The 17,249-nt window shown below is 41.3% G+C and overlaps 1 protein-coding gene across 2 annotated transcripts; it reads right to left on the bottom strand.

Annotated features, from left to right (window-relative positions):
• Window positions 1-1,326: 1,326 nt before the first annotated feature.
• Window positions 1,327-16,139, bottom strand: YTHDF1 (YTH N6-methyladenosine RNA binding protein F1). 2 transcript variants are annotated; one of them, XM_058036222.1, is made up of 5 exons: window positions 16,010-16,139; window positions 15,596-15,620; window positions 14,049-14,128; window positions 8,736-10,262; window positions 1,327-2,845 (listed from the first exon to the last, which is right to left on the bottom strand). In XM_058036222.1, the coding sequence occupies exons 1-5, from the start codon at window positions 16,034-16,036 to the stop codon at window positions 2,819-2,821; spliced, it is 1,686 nt and encodes a 561-aa protein (XP_057892205.1). In that variant the 5' UTR covers window positions 16,037-16,139; the 3' UTR covers window positions 1,327-2,818. The 2 variants fall into 2 exon arrangements, with proteins under 2 accessions (XP_057892205.1, XP_057892204.1); XM_058036221.1 differs by lacking the exon at window positions 1,327-2,845 and having other exon boundaries at window positions 7,392-10,262.
• Window positions 16,140-17,249: the final 1,110 nt, after the last annotated feature.

Consider the following 17,249-nt stretch of genomic DNA (forward strand, 5'->3'; position numbering starts at 1 on the left):
CACATTCACAGCTTCAGAGCAGTGCCATGTGCTGTCATCACCAACCAGCAACTGAACCAGAGACACAATTTAACTTTTTAATCAGCATTTGGTGCTACCAGTTCCATTTGGCTTAAAAGTGAAAGGCAGCAGAGCTAATGTCACACCCAAACTCCAGAAACACCAAGCAAAGCAACTCATTTAAGGAGTGAGTTTTAGCAGCAATTCCAAAAGCACACAGGAACATTCCTTCAGAACTATTACTTGGACTAAATAAAGAATAAGCAAGACTTGTGACATGAAGTTATTCTTCAAGACACTGGAAGAATGTTTCTTCCCCCTCACAGTGAAATGTGAACTCTGTGAAACACAAAAAGTGAGTCATCCCTTGGAATTGCAGTGGCAGGGGATTGAAAATCAGGACCAGCAGCCAAGCACTGCAGTTATCTGAGCACCCAACGTGCTTGTGATGAACAGGATTATTTTACCCACTCTTAAATCTTCTCCCACCTCTCTGATAGGGCTGTACAACACTGCAGTGTCAGTAACAAATCTCTTCTTACTGAAGCTTTCTGTTACCCACAAAGCCAGACAGCTGAAACACATCACCACTTTAATACTGTCAAACCAGTTTCAGCTGAAGGCTCCCAATTATTTTATTTTTGATTTTAGAAAACATTTACCTGAAGTTCTATTGGTATATCACAGCAAAGAGTGCTTAGATCTGGAAAAAAATATTGAAGTTTGTAATTAACTTTTCTCTTGAGCATCCAGATATAGCAGTTCTTTCTGGCTCTAGAATCACCAGTGGAAGTGTTCTGATGTAACAACTAAAACTAGCAGCAGGTGCTTTTATTGGATGGCAATACCTTTATAAAATGCACAATTGCTTCAAAAAGTCAGTTAAAAAAAGATACCAAAGTAAATTATTGTACTTAGAGCTGGGAAACACAGCCAAGTGCTGGGAACAAAACTGGTCAGAGCATTAGAGGATTTGGGATTTCTTTTCTCACCCTGGTGACCCCAGGCTGTGCTGCTGCCTCCTCAAGGATACAGCACAACTTCCAGTCCTCTCCTCAGCTTCTCCACTGCACCAGGGGAAAGGGAAGCACGAGTGACAGCCACTGCACATGGATGCAGGTCCTCTGAGCAATGGGAACAGCCAAAGCTGCTTCCATGTGCTCTGCAGAGTCCTGTGAAACCACTCAGGTGTGCTGAGAGCAAACATCTGAGTTACTCAATCAAACCACTTCTCGAGTTAGATTAAATTGAGGAATCAGCATAAAGTGTGACTGGAACAGAGGAAGACAACTGAATGTAGGGAAAAAAATGAAAATGACATCAAGCTTGCTAAATATGTATTGTTTATTAAGGCTTGTATTCTCCTAGAGGAAAAAGTTAATCTGATGCTGTCCATTACTCCTTACAGGCAGTAACAGTCCAGAGACAGAGTTATACGTTCTAAATACAAGTCTAAATGATACAGATTAAACTTTATTTAAATTGGAGGTCCTTTTGGAGTAAATAGTATTCAGAAGATACTTGCTTCCTAATATAGTAAAAGATCCTCTACAATAAACACGTGCAGATTCAGTGTGCTAGAGCAGCGGACATGAGCACCATTTCCATGCTTAACTGGAACTCCAGTTGGTGACAGGTTCTCCGACGGTCCCCTCACTCCACAAAAACATGACAGCAAATTCATTTTCTTAAAACAGGTTTTTTTACTCATCCAACAGAAAAAAAAAATTAGACAAACACACTGTCAATTTCAAATATCTGAGGCATAATCCATCATATTATCCGTACTATTAGTTCCTACGTTAAAGCTCAGCATTATTGGTATAAAAACTTTAAATGGCATTAGGATTTGGGGGAGTTGGGAGAGAGTAATGAAGGGAAGGATTAAAAATGATCTGCAATTAACTAATAACACCTGAAAGCTGAAACAGGTTTAAACACATTGTTTAAAACCCCTGCAATGTCGATAGCATCACATTATTATTTAATTAAGCTACAAAAACCGTAAAGCAGAATTATGGCAGAGAGAAAGCGTCTTGCTCACCCTCGGCAGGATATGGAATAACAGATGCACACTGAAGCACTGCTTAACAGAATGTGAAAGGGAAATATTTTCCAGAGAAACAATTCCACTGACAATTTGATTTTCTACTAGACAGAAAAAACCAACATGGCGCATCAGCAGTTTTTTTTTTAAAAGAGTAATTGTACAGATAAATAAAGAGGCAGAGCAGCTGCACAAAGTGATCAGAAATTTAGGAGTTTTTTCATTTTAAAATTCTGAAGTGCAGTATCTTACGAGGGTTTTTTTTTTATGACAAAAAAAATTAAAAAAATATCAATGCATGGTTTCTTACTTCTGCCATGAAGAAAAAGGGATTGGGAGGAGGATAAAGGAAGATTTGTCATGTATTCTCCATAATCTCTATATCTGGCTAGGAACATAATTCATGCCAAAATAAAGTCTTTGGGAAGCACTGACACTTTAGTATGCTCATGTATAGGTCCACATTAGGTTAATATAACTGTTTACCAACTTAAAAAAATAAAAACAGACACACCTTTATTAATGATTTCTACAGAATTTTACATAGAAAAAAAAGATACAAATTAATGCAGATCCACTTGGGCAAAAATAAACTACAATGTACTTAAAGATGCAACAACTTAATTTCCCCTGCACGAGAAGATATATTGGAACTGAAAGCTTTAGTTTGTCCTGATGCCAGGATACAGCACCAGTTATACTTAATTTTGTTTCTCATAGTCGAATCTAATATCAGTTCTAGTATATATATCAAACTGTTTATGTTTATTCTTATTGTTTGTTTCGATTCTGACGTTCCTGCAAAGAGAAAAAAGTTTAGATTTTAGTCAAAGGAACAAGCAGAGTTTTTAGTAGTTTAACAGAACTAATGTGATCCCAGATAATTACACACTTAAAACAATGCTGCGATATTTTATAAATATACTGTTCATACCCAACAAACCCAAGGCCTTGATAATTTAATGCTTTTAAATGCAGTCTCAGGTGGAACATCTGGATGAATACCTGCAGTCACTTCAAAGCAAGGTCACAGAGAGAGAAAGGTATAAAATATCAACACTCCTAAGGAGAACCAGGATCTGCAATATTCCACTTTCTGGATTATTTTAGCTACTGCAGTAGTAGCACAACCAATACACGAGCAGAAAGCAGATGGCAGATTAGTGAACTCCACAGAACTGGTCTAATTTTGAAGCACTCAAATGACTTTGGAGTTTAGTCACATTCAGTAAAAGCAGGGATTTGAGCTGTCGAGAAATTCTGTCCCTAAATCTTCCTACAGGTTCAACTATTCTGGGAAGCACTGGGAAACACCTGGGGGTAAGGGATAGAAACAATATCAGGTAGAAGGAAAGTTTTGTGCTTCTACATAGTCTGATAAAACCCAGCACAGCTGGACTGACCACCCCAAGGGTGTCCCCAAGTGCTGCTGGCAGGGTCTTTGAGCCTTTCCCCCAAGTCTCTGCTGAGCACAGACACTGAAGGCAGTAATGGTCACCTGAGGGATGCAGCTGGGGCTGCCTGCAGGGAGCTCCCCATCAGTGACCCTGAGCCCTCCCAGCAGCACAGGGCTCCAGGGACACTGAGCAGTGCCCACACAACACTCAGGGCCCTTCACCCAGGGTTCCAGGAGCCCCACAAGTGCAGAACGTGCAAGGACAGACAGCAGGACAGAACCAGGCTGCTGTGCCTCAGTCCAGTGCATCCTCCAGCCAGGGCAGCACTGCACACTGAACAGAAAGGGCTCTGCCTTCCCATTCTTGCTGCTTACAGGGCAGAGCTGGCATGGAAATACTTCATTCTGTACTTAAACACATCAACATGGCACTAAATCCTATTCTAAAGGAAATTGTGAACTAGCCTAAGCACCACCCCCAGCCAACTCCTGAACTAACACCTTCATATTTTGCTTTGTGGACTCATTCTGTATAAAGTTCATCTCAGAATTGTTTCTGTTGTGATGTAAAGCTTACTTGCTAATATACCAACCATTGTAAATGTAACAGATTGCATTTGCTGCTTCAGCTGGTCACAGCATAAAAATCAGAAGAGATTTTTAAAAACAATATATTGATTTCTGCCTCCAGGCAGAATGTTAATATTTTAATTTTCATAATAAAATTAAGTCAACAATGTCCAGAATGAATTATTAATATATAATTTAAGACAGAAGCAAGAGATAGCAAAGTTGTTTTACCAAATAAACAAAACAAGCTGTGTAAAGTGGAAGAATTTATTATAAAAATCTATTCCTCCTGTCTTTTAACTCTCAACTATGATGAATTATCAGTAAAAGCCATTTCCTAATGGCAGAGTATCAGAACATTACATGTTGTTCTTAATAAAAAGAGCTTATGTCTGCCTGACATTTCAAACAAAAGGTAGTTACAAAGTATCTAGAACTGAATCATATCAACTCCATTTTCAGGCTTCCAAAAAGAGTAATTGTTTCATCCTATTTCCAACTTCCATTTCCAAGGTGGCACATCTCCTTTACAGCCCTACCATGGTCATGAGTCCACTCTTTCCCATTGCCACCTCATGTAACTTATTGAATTTATTTTTAGTTTTCTGTGTAGTCATCCACTGACCTCCCTAATTCCACTTTCTTTAGAAATGGAAGTTTTCCATTCTCAAGGACTAGCCCCACATAAAAGAGGCAGGCTAGCACCTGAGACCTCTACCTGAAGTGCTCATGGCATTCAGAAACTCAGCTCAGACTCTGTAATTCAGTAAAAAGTGCTCTGTACTGAGCAAGTCCCCAAGCAGTTCCTCCTACCTTGCTTTTTGCTTTCTCTCTTGGGGCTAATCTGAGTCTTCCTCTTTACAAATGTCTGAAACCACATAAACTGATGCAACAATTCTTCGTGCTCTCGAGCATGGCTGCTTTTTAGAAGTTCTAACTCTCAAATTCTCTTCCTTACTGCTATTTAGCACTACTGCAAGCAAGGATAAACAGTTTTGTAAGCAGCTAACAAAGCTGTGCTCATTTTGGTTCTGAAGATCCGGAGCCTTCAGCTTCTCTTCTCCAGTGGAATACTCTTGATATCTCACAGGAGAGCTCCAGCTGCACACTTCTCCTTCAGGACACTAATCTGTGTGGTCTTCAGATACAGGGAAAATAGGTTTCCACAAAACTTGCAGAGATTTCCACCTTGGAGACACTCATCCCTGTCAAACTTCTTTTCTCTTCACTTCAGGCTAAAGTAGCTTCAGCTTTCCTACTAAACTTGGTTAAAGTCAGTGGGATCAAAGCATTCATCTTCAGACACAGAAATAGAAATGTTTTCTTTATCTCAGGAACACTGTATTAATCTTAAAATATGTTTTTTAAACTAGAGCTTTGGAGGAAGGACAATACTCCATCCTTTTAAGTTCAGGGACTGTCACAGAAAGCTCATCACAAAGGAATCACCCAGTGCTAGGAGAAAATGAGTATTTCCAAGTACTAACACACACCAGCCAACACTTTTCAGTATTTAATCACCTAAAGCAGAACTGCTAATCTTGGTGATTCAGGAGCTTTCTGAGACTGTGCAGCTCTGCCAACACAACACCAAGGTGTAGAGCTGAGTGCCTTGCCTGAATCAGGTGACAGCACAGCAGCCCAGTACAGCAACTGGGACCATCTGCTGTGGTGCAGATCTGGGAGCCTGAGCTGCTCACAGCTCATCTGTCACCTGTGAACTACCAAGATCTGCAACAAGTTTGTCTTCACAAGCTTTTAAACTTTGGAAGACAACTTTGTTAAGGCTCTGATGGCATGCTTTTAGGAAATAATAACTAAAGCCACATTATACTCTATTTTATTTTAATATAAGCTCTCTCACTTATCACAACTTTTTTACAGTTTTCAGAGCATGGGCTTTGATGACAGAAGCAGCTCTGGAACTGACTGAAAAAGGCTGTAGGGTTAGGTGAGAATTCATGCCACTCACTGTTCTGCTATTTCATTCCAGACCCCAATCCCCTCCCAGTTTCTGGTTAATTATTTCAGTGTGGCAAATCAAAAGCTGGACTTACATCCCAGCATGACCAAACCCTCTCTCAATTCTGGAGGGATCCCTTCTTTCAGCAATGCTGCAAAGTGATCAATCTTTGGCACTTGGAAGAATTCCATCCAGCACTGTACCTGCCAAAGCCTCCCTGGATGATTTGGCACTGACACTGGGGCTCCTACATCAGTGACACTCAGCAGCACAAGCTGGAGCTGGCTCTGCACACAGCAGCCATGGAAATGCTGGTGAGCAACAAACTGCAACCATCTAAAGAGCTCAAATGCCAGTGCCTTGCCCTGCACAGATTACATTATTATTCTCTACTAAATATTTGTGTATAAATGAAATTGGATCATTTAAACTCTCCATGTACAGTTTTTTAAGAATTGTGTCCCTTTGTAATCACAACAGCAGTGAAATGGAAGCACAAAATTCCAATGATTTTACAGCTAAAGAAGAGTAAAATGAGTTAAACCCAGCAATCTGAAAATCAATTAAGATGGCACATATACCAACAACTACCTGAAAATGTCAATTGGGTTGTAAGATAAGGTTGTTGGCAATAAGATTCTTCAAAAATTATTGTCATAGGAAGACTAACTTTGTTAACAGGAAGATTTGATCTTCAACAGCACAAACTTCTTAACAATAAGAACTTTAGGTATATGCATATCCTGTAAAAAAAACAAACTCTTCTAGTAATCAGCTGGACTTCTAAAATTCCTTTTATTAATGAAGGGGGAAAATATTGACTTTCCAATCACGTTTTATAGAGTGCAACCTGACAAGCAGCATCTTATTTTTCATTCCTTCATTGCTGCTCTGCTTTAGCTCTCTAGCACTATCACCTTCCTCAGTGTACTTTGGTTTCTCATTTTCTAAGCTATTGAGAGGAATCTAAGAAATATTAAATTAGACTTCACAGTTTATTTTGTGAATGTGTAATACAAGCCAGAGCCTCTGTTTTAAATGAGGAAGGAAAATGCATTATTTTGAAAAACTGATCCTGTTATAAATAAAGCAATGACCTAGGTAAGAATATTTTTGTGCAGGAAGTGGGAATTAGTTGTTTATTAAATCAACCCAAAATGAGATCAGCTCAACAGTCAAACACCAACCCTCTGAGATCCTACAAAGCACAGGAATTCTGCTCTTTGTGCCACCACTGGGATCCTGCTGAGGCCAGGGATTTATCTGTGCAGGAGTAGATCTGTTATCACTTTCCCTGTGCTCTCACTTCTTGAACACCCACAGTTCTCCCCTCCAGCCTTGGCAGCAGAGCACAGGGAGAGAGAATTAAAAACCCAAACCAATCACACCCCACTAGACCACAAACACTGGGCTGCCTCACTTTGCTAGGACTCTCTCCTGCAGAAGGGAACACCTCTCCACATTAAATATGGAATTGCTAATTATCTACTGAAGGAATGAAGTGTTCAAGTAAAGCCCTTTAGGTTTTACTTTGTGGAATCCCACAGGGAGTACACATGAAAAACTTGCAATTTTAAGCTGTCCTTCCCTACTGTGCTGAGGTCAGCTATGCACATCTATCATGGCCAGGAAAAGTTCAGCCACAAAGTTTTAAAGACACTGAACTCCTTTTCTCATATAATTTAAAGGTACATTCTATGAAGACAGTTTAAAGTAATTTTATCTACACTTTAAAATGGCAATAAAAAACTTTCAAGTGGCAATTTTAGAATTTAAGCTGCAGGAACACGCATTAAGTCTTTGCTTTAAAAAATCTTAAAAAAAGTGTGAGCTACCCCTAAACTAAACCAGCCTGTCAAACAAATGCTGTATTTGCAATGCTATACTAAAAAAGTCTAGGAAACACTCTCAACACCAAGCAAATTGAAGTGTTACTTCAGTAGCAACTACACATGCTGACACCTATTATTTTGTCAGCTCATTACTTCTAGACTGCCTAATTAGTAAAAGGCATTCTTGAAACTGAGGTATTGGGATGGATAGGGACAGAGATCCCTTGTGGCAGACTTAGAGGCATGAAAGTGTATGGAAAGTTTTATTACACTCTCCCAGTTACTGCCCAGACTTCTCTCACTACATCTTCACTCAAAACTTCAAGAATTAGTAGACAGATTAAACCTGGGAACTGAAAACCTTTATTTATCCAAATAATACACGTGACTTCAGCAGCATAAATGCACTCTTTCTAGCACTATTCCAGCAATATTATGCAACTCTTTCTTTTCCAGAGAGATAAACTGAATAAACAAAATCAGGTTTCTTATTCTTAAAGGTGATGTACAAATTTCAAATACCAGTACAGGTATCAATTTTGATAGCCCAGTTCCAGTCAAACAGTGTTTAAACACCTCATATTTAAGGCAAAAAACTTAAGTGACAATCACTGGCAGAACCCAATTCTGAAACAGAAACTATTTTCTATTAACCATTTTAAGATAAAAAAATAAATCAAACTCCAATAAACTGGACATAAAGTCCTTTACCCGCATTACTGCTTAGCTTTCTGCTTTGAAATTCATTGACTTGTGAAACTCTCACAAAGAAATATGCATCAGTTGTGTTGTTAAACACAAAGAAACCATCAAGTTGAGATGTATTAAAAACATTTTGAATTCCTACTTACATTTTTCCACCATAGCAGCCTTCACATTTCATTTTCCCCATATCTGTGTATAAAATAAATTTTTTAATAAGTTTACCTTCCGCACCACCTCCTCCTCTTCCTGGCGCTTTTCATAATGAGAAAAGTCATCAAAGATGGAGGTCGTGTGCTTGTAAGTAGCAATAATTTTAAGCACTTGTTTTGCTTTTTCTAAGGGCACCTCCTGTGTATCACGGGAGTTTGTAACGGGTTTGTTGTCATTGTTCTCCAGCCTGATGTGTCTCAGTTGGTTGTTGGGCACATCCTTCACAAAGATCCACTTGACATCAAATTTCCCCTTCCACTTGTCCTGAGACCAGACACCCGCACTGGTGCCATAGTCCACAGGTGATTTCATCTCTGCTACTCCACAGAAGTGTCCACTGCCATTGACACTGAACAGCAAGTACACGGGGCCCTTGCTGTTCATGGAGCGAAAAGCGCTGTCCAGGCGTTTGTTGCCGTGTTCCGTACTACACCAAATAGAATATTTAATGGAACGATGAATATCATCCTCGGAATAGCTCTTTATTATGAACACACGTCCATTTTTAAGGTTCCATTCGAAATCTTTAGGGTTATAGCTGTGAGCAGCTTTCAGTTTTTCAAGGACAGGATGGGACTCCCCGCTCGGAACGGGGTTGGGCTGGGTGCTGCCAGCTGAGTTGGTGTCGTTCCCAGTTCCTCCACTTTGGCCAAAAGCTGCATTTCTGTTGCGAGGAGCTACCCAGCGGTTTTGGGGCGGCTGCTGAGGGGTCTGATACTGTGGCTGAGTCAATGGAGGAGGCTGAGCTGGAACAGGCTGAACAATTGGTTGCTGTGGCTGTGGAACAGACTGAGGAGAAGGTATCTGTTGGGGGGCAGGAACTTTTGCCACAGGACCCTTATTGTCCCAAGTACCTATGTCCATATTATGCTTTATAGGGGGTGGAGGCAACGCTCCTCCGATTACAGGTCCAGATTTTGTTTTCATTTTAGGCTGTGGTTTTGCAGGCTTGCTGGCAATAGCAGCCCAAGAGGTTGGTTTAGATACTGGCAAGTTTACATTAGATCCACCATTCCCAGAGAGGGCTCCTGTCATCCCGGCACTGTTAACAACAGAACCTACTGTTTTCACTGCAGAAGTCGTAACATCTCCACCAATCTTAAGTCCAACCATTCCCTGTTCAATACTGTTCATTCCAGGAGCTTTATTTAATGTATCATTATGAAATCCTGTTTGTCCATCCACAATGGTACCCCCCAGAGAACTGGGTGGGTAGCTGTAACTGCTCCCATATGCTGAGCTTTGTGTCTGCTGTCCTTGGGAGCCGCTTGTTCCCCAAGCTGAGAAGGCAGGATTTTCAGGGAAGAAGTTAAAGCGGTGTTGATAGATATTATTTCCCAGACCCCCAGGCTGTCCAAAAACGGCATCGTGCATAAAATGATGATCCCCATTACTGAGCTGTCCATAGGTGGTGAGATAAGGGATAGGAGGATCTCCTCCTGTAGACCATGGTGCTTCACTGAGAGAATAGGGAAACCCAATAGATGGTGGATAATAACTGGACAGATAAGGATCAGTCATTGATGGATAGCTACTGTTCTGTTAAAGAGAAAAAACAGTCACCAGATAAATAAACCCTTCATTTAAAAATAGCCACAACACCAAACAAAAAAGAATAATAGAGACAAAGTAATGTAATTTCTAATGACAGATCTTAGTTCACATTCCAAGAAGGATTCAGGTATCTGGGCATTCATAATACCCCAGAACTAGGGCCTCACACTGAGGTTAGTACTTGAGATGTTGAAACCATGTAATCTCACACTACTAAGGTTATTTAGTAGCCAATACCCCAAATTATTGCAAGGAACACATCTAACTATATTTTGTAGCTCACAGAACTAAGGGTATTTAGCATTTCTGGACTGCTACATGGAAGAAGCTTCAGATTAATCACCTTAATATGACAATACCTATAACATATGTATAGACATGTTACAAGCCTCATTATGAAGTTGCTTTGAAGGCCCAACAGTCTCCAACAAAACACCCACACCTCAAGCTCTAGAACATACACAGGCTACTTCTGACACACATGCCAAGTTTGCCACAGGTAAGAGATACAAGCTGACATTACAGGGCCTGGTGCACCAGAGACAAATCCATGCCCAAATGGCACATGACAGAAGCCATCCCAAATCTTGGAGAAAGACCCAACCTGTTGCATAAATCTTTTCCTCCCTCAGCAGTAAAGTTACAACTGTGCAGGAGTGTTCCTGACTGTCCTTTCAAACAGGACATCTCTCCCACTCATGAAATAAGAGACCAAACATTTATAAACCAACAGACCCACTCTGAAATTTCCTCCCCTTCAACTGTTAATTCTTAGAGCAAGCTGAGAAGCTTTTCCTCTCACTAACACTCTCCTGGCACCTGATCTTGAAGCATTCCATATGATTCTTACATTCAGCAATGCAAAAGAACAAAGCCAGGATGTTCTAAAGTGGGTTTTATTCCTCTTCAAATCAACTTGAAGCACTCATATTGGAGACCTTCCAAAGTGACACTCCAACTGTAATTACCAGAGAGGGGGTGGGAAGGTCAACATCTCCTGTTAATGAGTCAAACAGCAGCTCGTCTTTCCTTACTCATAAAGACTATTTTGAGAAGAGGAACTCTTCTTTCAAACTGCTAGATTTCAAACTTGAAAAGAAAAATCTATCTGCAAAATCAGGAAAATTGTCCCAGAACTTCAGCCATTTTTCCAAAAATCTCATTATTCCTCAGCTTTCTTAAAAAAAAAAAGTGAAATGCCCTCCTAGCTGAAGATAAGCCTAATATTCAACTGATACAGAATCATTTTTACTGCTCATTTTTCAATGACCTGTTTTCCATGACACCTCAAAGCCAGAGTAATTCAATAGCCTTGTATTTCATACACAGAATACCACAATATGCCTCCAAGACTTCCATACAGTACTGCAAACACTTCAGAGATGAAACAGCCAAAATCAAATGTTATTGATTCAAAAGAAATGATCTGCCACTTTTCAAGCTGCCTTTATTTACACACAAATTCTATCACTAACAAGAGGTACAGAAATCACCTCCCTATGAGATGATCCTCTAAAATACACTGAGTTTTCTGAGCCTCCCAAGCTAAAGTAATCAACATTTAGCATAAAAACCCATTTTTCTGAAAGACTTTTACACTGCTGAGTGTTATATTTTAAATGTTAATTTAAGAAAAAAGTTAAAAACAAACGATGAACAGATGAAAGGGAGGAGATATAAGCAGTTCTCTGAGATACCTATGCTCATAAATTCTATAAGTTAATATATTAAGACCAAAAGAGTAAGCCTAAAGAAAAGCAAGTGTTTTGTCTCGGAAATATTTAGGCTAAAGGATTTTAGACAATTTTTGCAGCTGTTATCTCTTCACACAGCCTGTAAAGTCTCCACAAGGATTCTAACAAGATTCAAGGAAACTTTCAGCAGCCATCCTTAGCAGACATTCAATCTATTTTGACTGGCTTTATGCCAGAGTGTAAAAGAAACCCTGACAGAAGTTCTTCTCTTCAACAGCAGAACTTCAATAAACTTATCCTTGACCTTTCTGCACCCTTCTGTATCTTTTTATTAAAAATTTCCAAACAAAACCAACTCAACCATTCTGGTAATTAGGAAATAATCTCCTATAGCCCAAAAATGCTCCATGCTGGTGATTCCCTGTTCCATAGCAATAATCTCTTGGTCCTCAATGATTTTACAGGAGGATGCTTTTCTTGCTGAGTGTAAATCTGTACACGAAGAGTCTACTTGACTCTTAAAAGTACTTTTTAACACAATATTACTCACCTACATTTGACTTTCAATGTTAAATATATTATTGTGTCAGCTGGAGCTTTAATTTCTTAAGTTTATTTTAAATACCCAGATGGCTTCAAATCTTTTTTTAAGTCATCTGTACTTTACAGTAATTTTCAAGGGCTGAATAAATCTGAGTGGATAACTGGATAATAAGGCTTTGTTCAGCAACATGGTTGTCTTCAGTACAAAATCTCACAGTCCTAATTAATGCTACTGTCACTTTCCACTTAAAATTGTAAGAGGACCTACACAATTGTTTCTTGTGCCATGCCAATTTTTCACTGCAGCATAAATAAATTGGTCAATGGAGCTACACTTTCATGAAGAAAACTTTTATTATAATTATGGAAATTCTAACAGCCATAGCAATTTTTCTATTTAATCCTAATAATTTGGCTTGTTGACAGCAAAGACAAACTTCCCAGAATAAAACTATAATAGATGGGTATATTTTTTCTATGTGAACATTAAACTTTAAATATACTGAAAGTCATTAAAAATCACATACAAATGCAATGAAGCACAATTTTAAAAAATCAGAGGGAGGTGAAAACCTCTATTTCTTTTATAATTAATTCTGCATTAAAAATTAAGATTTTGCTTTCTTTTTTCCCCACAAAGGTTTTTCTACCTTCCACAGCACATTAACTCCAAAAGAAGGAATGCCTCCCATTAAATTCAGTCTGGAGAACATGTCTGTGCTGCAAGCAAGCTCAGTGATGCCATCAATATTAACATTGGCATCTGACAGCTTCAGGCTGCTTTATAAATTTCCTTTTTAAAATGCAACACTTTGCCATCCCATCATGTACCTGTAGTAAATGTTTCTCTCTGAAATGGGGTTTCATACTTGTCAATGAAAACTTTTTGCTTCTCCAGTTTCTATAATTTTGTTCCCTTTAAAGATCTGAATGTGAAGTCAAAAATTACTTCAGAGAATACTTTCAATTATAATGGCATTTTAGTCATGGATGTTGATTTAATGTACATTATAATGAGAGTTTACATTACAGTTCCTTACTCTTAAGTAACACATCTTTAATTCTTAAAATGTATCAGAGGACAGAAAGAACAACAACTTCTGAAGTGTAAAAAATGGGACAAGTCTACAAAGTACCTAGAGAGCATCCAACCCAAATCCCAACTACATTAATTTCTGTGATTATATAAATAATAGAAGCAGAATTTTTAGACTCCTACAAGCAACTGGCCTATCAAAGAACTGTGAGATCAGATTGTCCCAGTCCAGCCACACCAACAACCTGCAAGGGGAGGAGGAATCAGCTCCAGCTCCTTGGAGCACCAACTTCATTTTCACTTGTGGCCATCTGGAGATGCAGAGTAATATTAGCTTTGGGAACACAAATGCTGGTTGTATCACCAAGTAACACAATATGCTGTCATTTCTTTTTCCATTTCTATTTAAGGCATTTGCTCCCTCCACACAATCCTATGAATGGAGTGCCAACAGCATGCCTAAGGAAAAAAAAAAAACTAAGTTAAAAATACACTAACCTGATTTGACTGCCCGGAAAGGTAAGGTTCAAAATCGTTGTCATGAACTGTGTCCTTCTGATGTAATGAACCATTTTGTACTACAAAAAAAGGTTACAGCACATTAAAACAGCAGCAGCAGTATTGCAGGAGTGATGTTCCACCCTCTGCTACTTTAGGAACAGCCAGATTTCTTCTGCAAACCAGAAAGACTCATAAAAAGACCAAGGGATGACATTTCCCACCCCCCACATAGTCTCTCTTTATATTACTGCTTATACAACAAAGTTTCAGTAAATTAAAAAAATTAGTAATTAAAAATTCTACAGCTGAGAGTGAGTAAACAACTCATGTGAATTAACTCCCAACAGAAAATCATTATTGAGAACAATTTTGTGAAGAAAGATTGAGAAACAACATCTATTGTTCTGGCCCATAATTAGAACACACAAACTCACAGTTCTCCCAGCGTGTGTTATTCACTGCTTAAGCTGGCTAAAATAAGATGAGGTGAGGTTACATTTAATTATGAAATGAAGACTGCTAAGAGCTTTGGTATCCTGATATTTTCAGGAAAACTTAAGTTTCAACATTCTCATCTGTAAAAAAAAAAGATATCTGCCATAAAGTCCTACTTCAGCATAAAAGAATGTCTGATAAGCATTTGAAACCCATTACTGAATGATATACAAACCCAAACCAGCTATTAGGTCCTTTCAAATAATTTCCTGTTTGCTTTAAATTTGAAAAAATAAGCTCAAATACACAGTGTGGTCGTTGCTGTATTTACCTATTTCATAGAACTGCTGAACTAAATACAATAAAGTGTAAACTAATACCAAATAAAGTGTTTAGCAAACAAATTTGGGAATTCAGCAGAGCATTTCTGCAAAGTTTATCAAGGGGAGTAGAGTTAAAAGAGTGTTTACAAAAACAGGGAGATGTGATTCTTCAAATAGAAGGAGCTGGATTTTCAAGGCAGGTTAAGATGTATTAAAAAGCATTTATGAGTTGGATATTATTCCTTTTTAAGTCTTAAGAGTTACATGCTTGTTAGCAAACACAGTAATTAAGATATTTTTTAGATGACTTAGTAATAAGTTTAATTTCAACTGGAGCAGAAGAGTTATAAAAATGCCTATTATCTCATCAGAAGTTAACCATCTTTTAAGTTCCCAAAATTATTAAGTTTATAGGCTTAAGTAAGTATCTCAGCCAACAGCAAAGCAGCAGCACAACTGCATTCAGAAAAGCAGGAAAAAATACATAAATTGTACAGGGATATACTTGTGACTTTACATAGCAACCTGCTTCATCTTCAACAGGGAGAATTATTTAGTACCAACAGAGTCCTTCCCACTGCAAATCCAGCAGCACTAAGTGGGATGCAGGCAAGCTCGGATGAATGGCAGTCGATGTTATTTTTGAAACAAAGCACCCATCCCCTCATTCCCAGATGTTTTCCATGCAGAGTAACAGCGATACATTTCTGCTCACCCACAGGTACCTGTGTAATTGAGCTCTTACAGTAACAATTTAAGCTACCAGATCACAGCATGATTTCTCACCTTTATTATCCTGTCCTTTCGGTCTCTGGGAAGCCACAGCACGTGATTACGGGGAAAAAAAAGAAAAGGGAAATAAAAAAGTTAATTTTAGAAAAACGCTTATATTGTCGGAGACACTGCGAACCCCACAGCTTCTAAGGACGGGGAAGAGACTTCTAAAAATGGCCAGCAGCATCTCAAGGTTTGTTTGGACCGGGGCTGGAGCAGCGTGTTCCACGTATCACTCAGCACCGGCCTTCCTGAGAAATGGCCCCGGCTCCGGGGAGGAGGCGGGAACGTGCTGTGCCCACGGGGGAAGTTACGGAGAACGATGGAGCTCCAAAGCAGCCGAGGGGGACAAGAAAAGCCTCGCGGGGCCTGCAGCCGCAGGCCCGGGAATCCCCCCGCCCACGGGCCGCCCCGCCGCTCACTCACCTGAGGGTCAACGCTTGTGGCAGACATAATTCATGCACAGGGCCCCGTGGTTCAGCAGAGAGCGCCGGGGGACGAGGCAGGGCCGCTCGGCGCGGCGCGGAGCTCCGGGGCCTGGCGGAGGGGCGGCGGCGGCGCCTCCTCTCCCCTCAGGCGGCGGCCGGGCGGGGAAGGGGCCGGGGCCGAGGGGGAGGGAAAGGGGCCGCCTGGCGCCTCCTCGGGGCGCCTCCTCAGAGTACGGCGGTGCAGGCGGCGGTGGCGCGGCTGGGCCGTGGCGCTGGCGGTGCCGGAGCGGGCCCGGTCTCTCACATGCCCGCGGGCCGGGCCTGGGGCCGCAGCGAGCGGGGCAGCGGCGGCCGCCGACTCCAATGGCGGCGGGCGCCGGGCTGCGGTGACGTCAGCGGCAACGCGCGGGGCGCGCCGGGAGCGCACGGGGCGGGCGGCGGGGGAAAGGCGCGCGGGGCGGCGGCGCCTCGTGCGCGTGCGCGGCAGCGCTGAGGGGGCGCATGGCGGAGCTGGCTCGCACGGCTCCGCCCCGCCACAGCGCGCTCGGGCTGCCCGGCGTGGGGAGCGGCGGGCTGGGGGTACCGCTCATTGCTGTGCGCGAATGCCTCCGCAGGAAAGGGTTCTTCGTCCTCAGGGTGGTCGGGCACTAGAACGGGCTATCCAGGGATGTGGTGGCAGCGCCGAGGCTGAATGCTTGAGATATGTGCGGATAACGGCACATGGAGCGGTTCTTGGGTGTCCTGCGCAGGCCCAGCGTTGGACTCGGTGATCCTTGTGGGTATCTCCCAGCTGAGAATATTCTCTGATTCTGTTCCTCCCTCAGTCTTTGCGAGGACTCTGCCTCATGTTCTCAGGATCACTGTGGCAGAATCACTGAGCTGCCCGAGCTGGAAGGACACAGGATCCCCGAATGACTTAGGTTGGAAAAGGGCTCTGAGGCCATCGAATCCAACCTCTCCCCAGCACCCCTCGTCAGCTGCATCAGGGCACTGAGTGCCATGGCCACTCCACCGCCTCCCTGGGGCCACCCATTCCAATGGCTAATCACTCTTTCTGTGTAGGAATTCCTCTGGACACCCAGTCTGAACTGCCCCAGGTGTAGCTTAAGACTGTCAAGGACCATCGAAGCCCAACTCCTGTGCTGGCCTAGGACACCCTCAGCCATCCCACCATGTGTCTGAGAGCATTGCCCAAATTTCCTTGAGTTCCGTCAGGCTCAATGCCATGATCACTGTTC

Source organism: Melospiza georgiana, chromosome 17 (assembly GCF_028018845.1).
Source record: "Melospiza georgiana isolate bMelGeo1 chromosome 17, bMelGeo1.pri, whole genome shotgun sequence".
Lineage (NCBI taxonomy): Eukaryota > Metazoa > Chordata > Aves > Passeriformes > Passerellidae > Melospiza > Melospiza georgiana.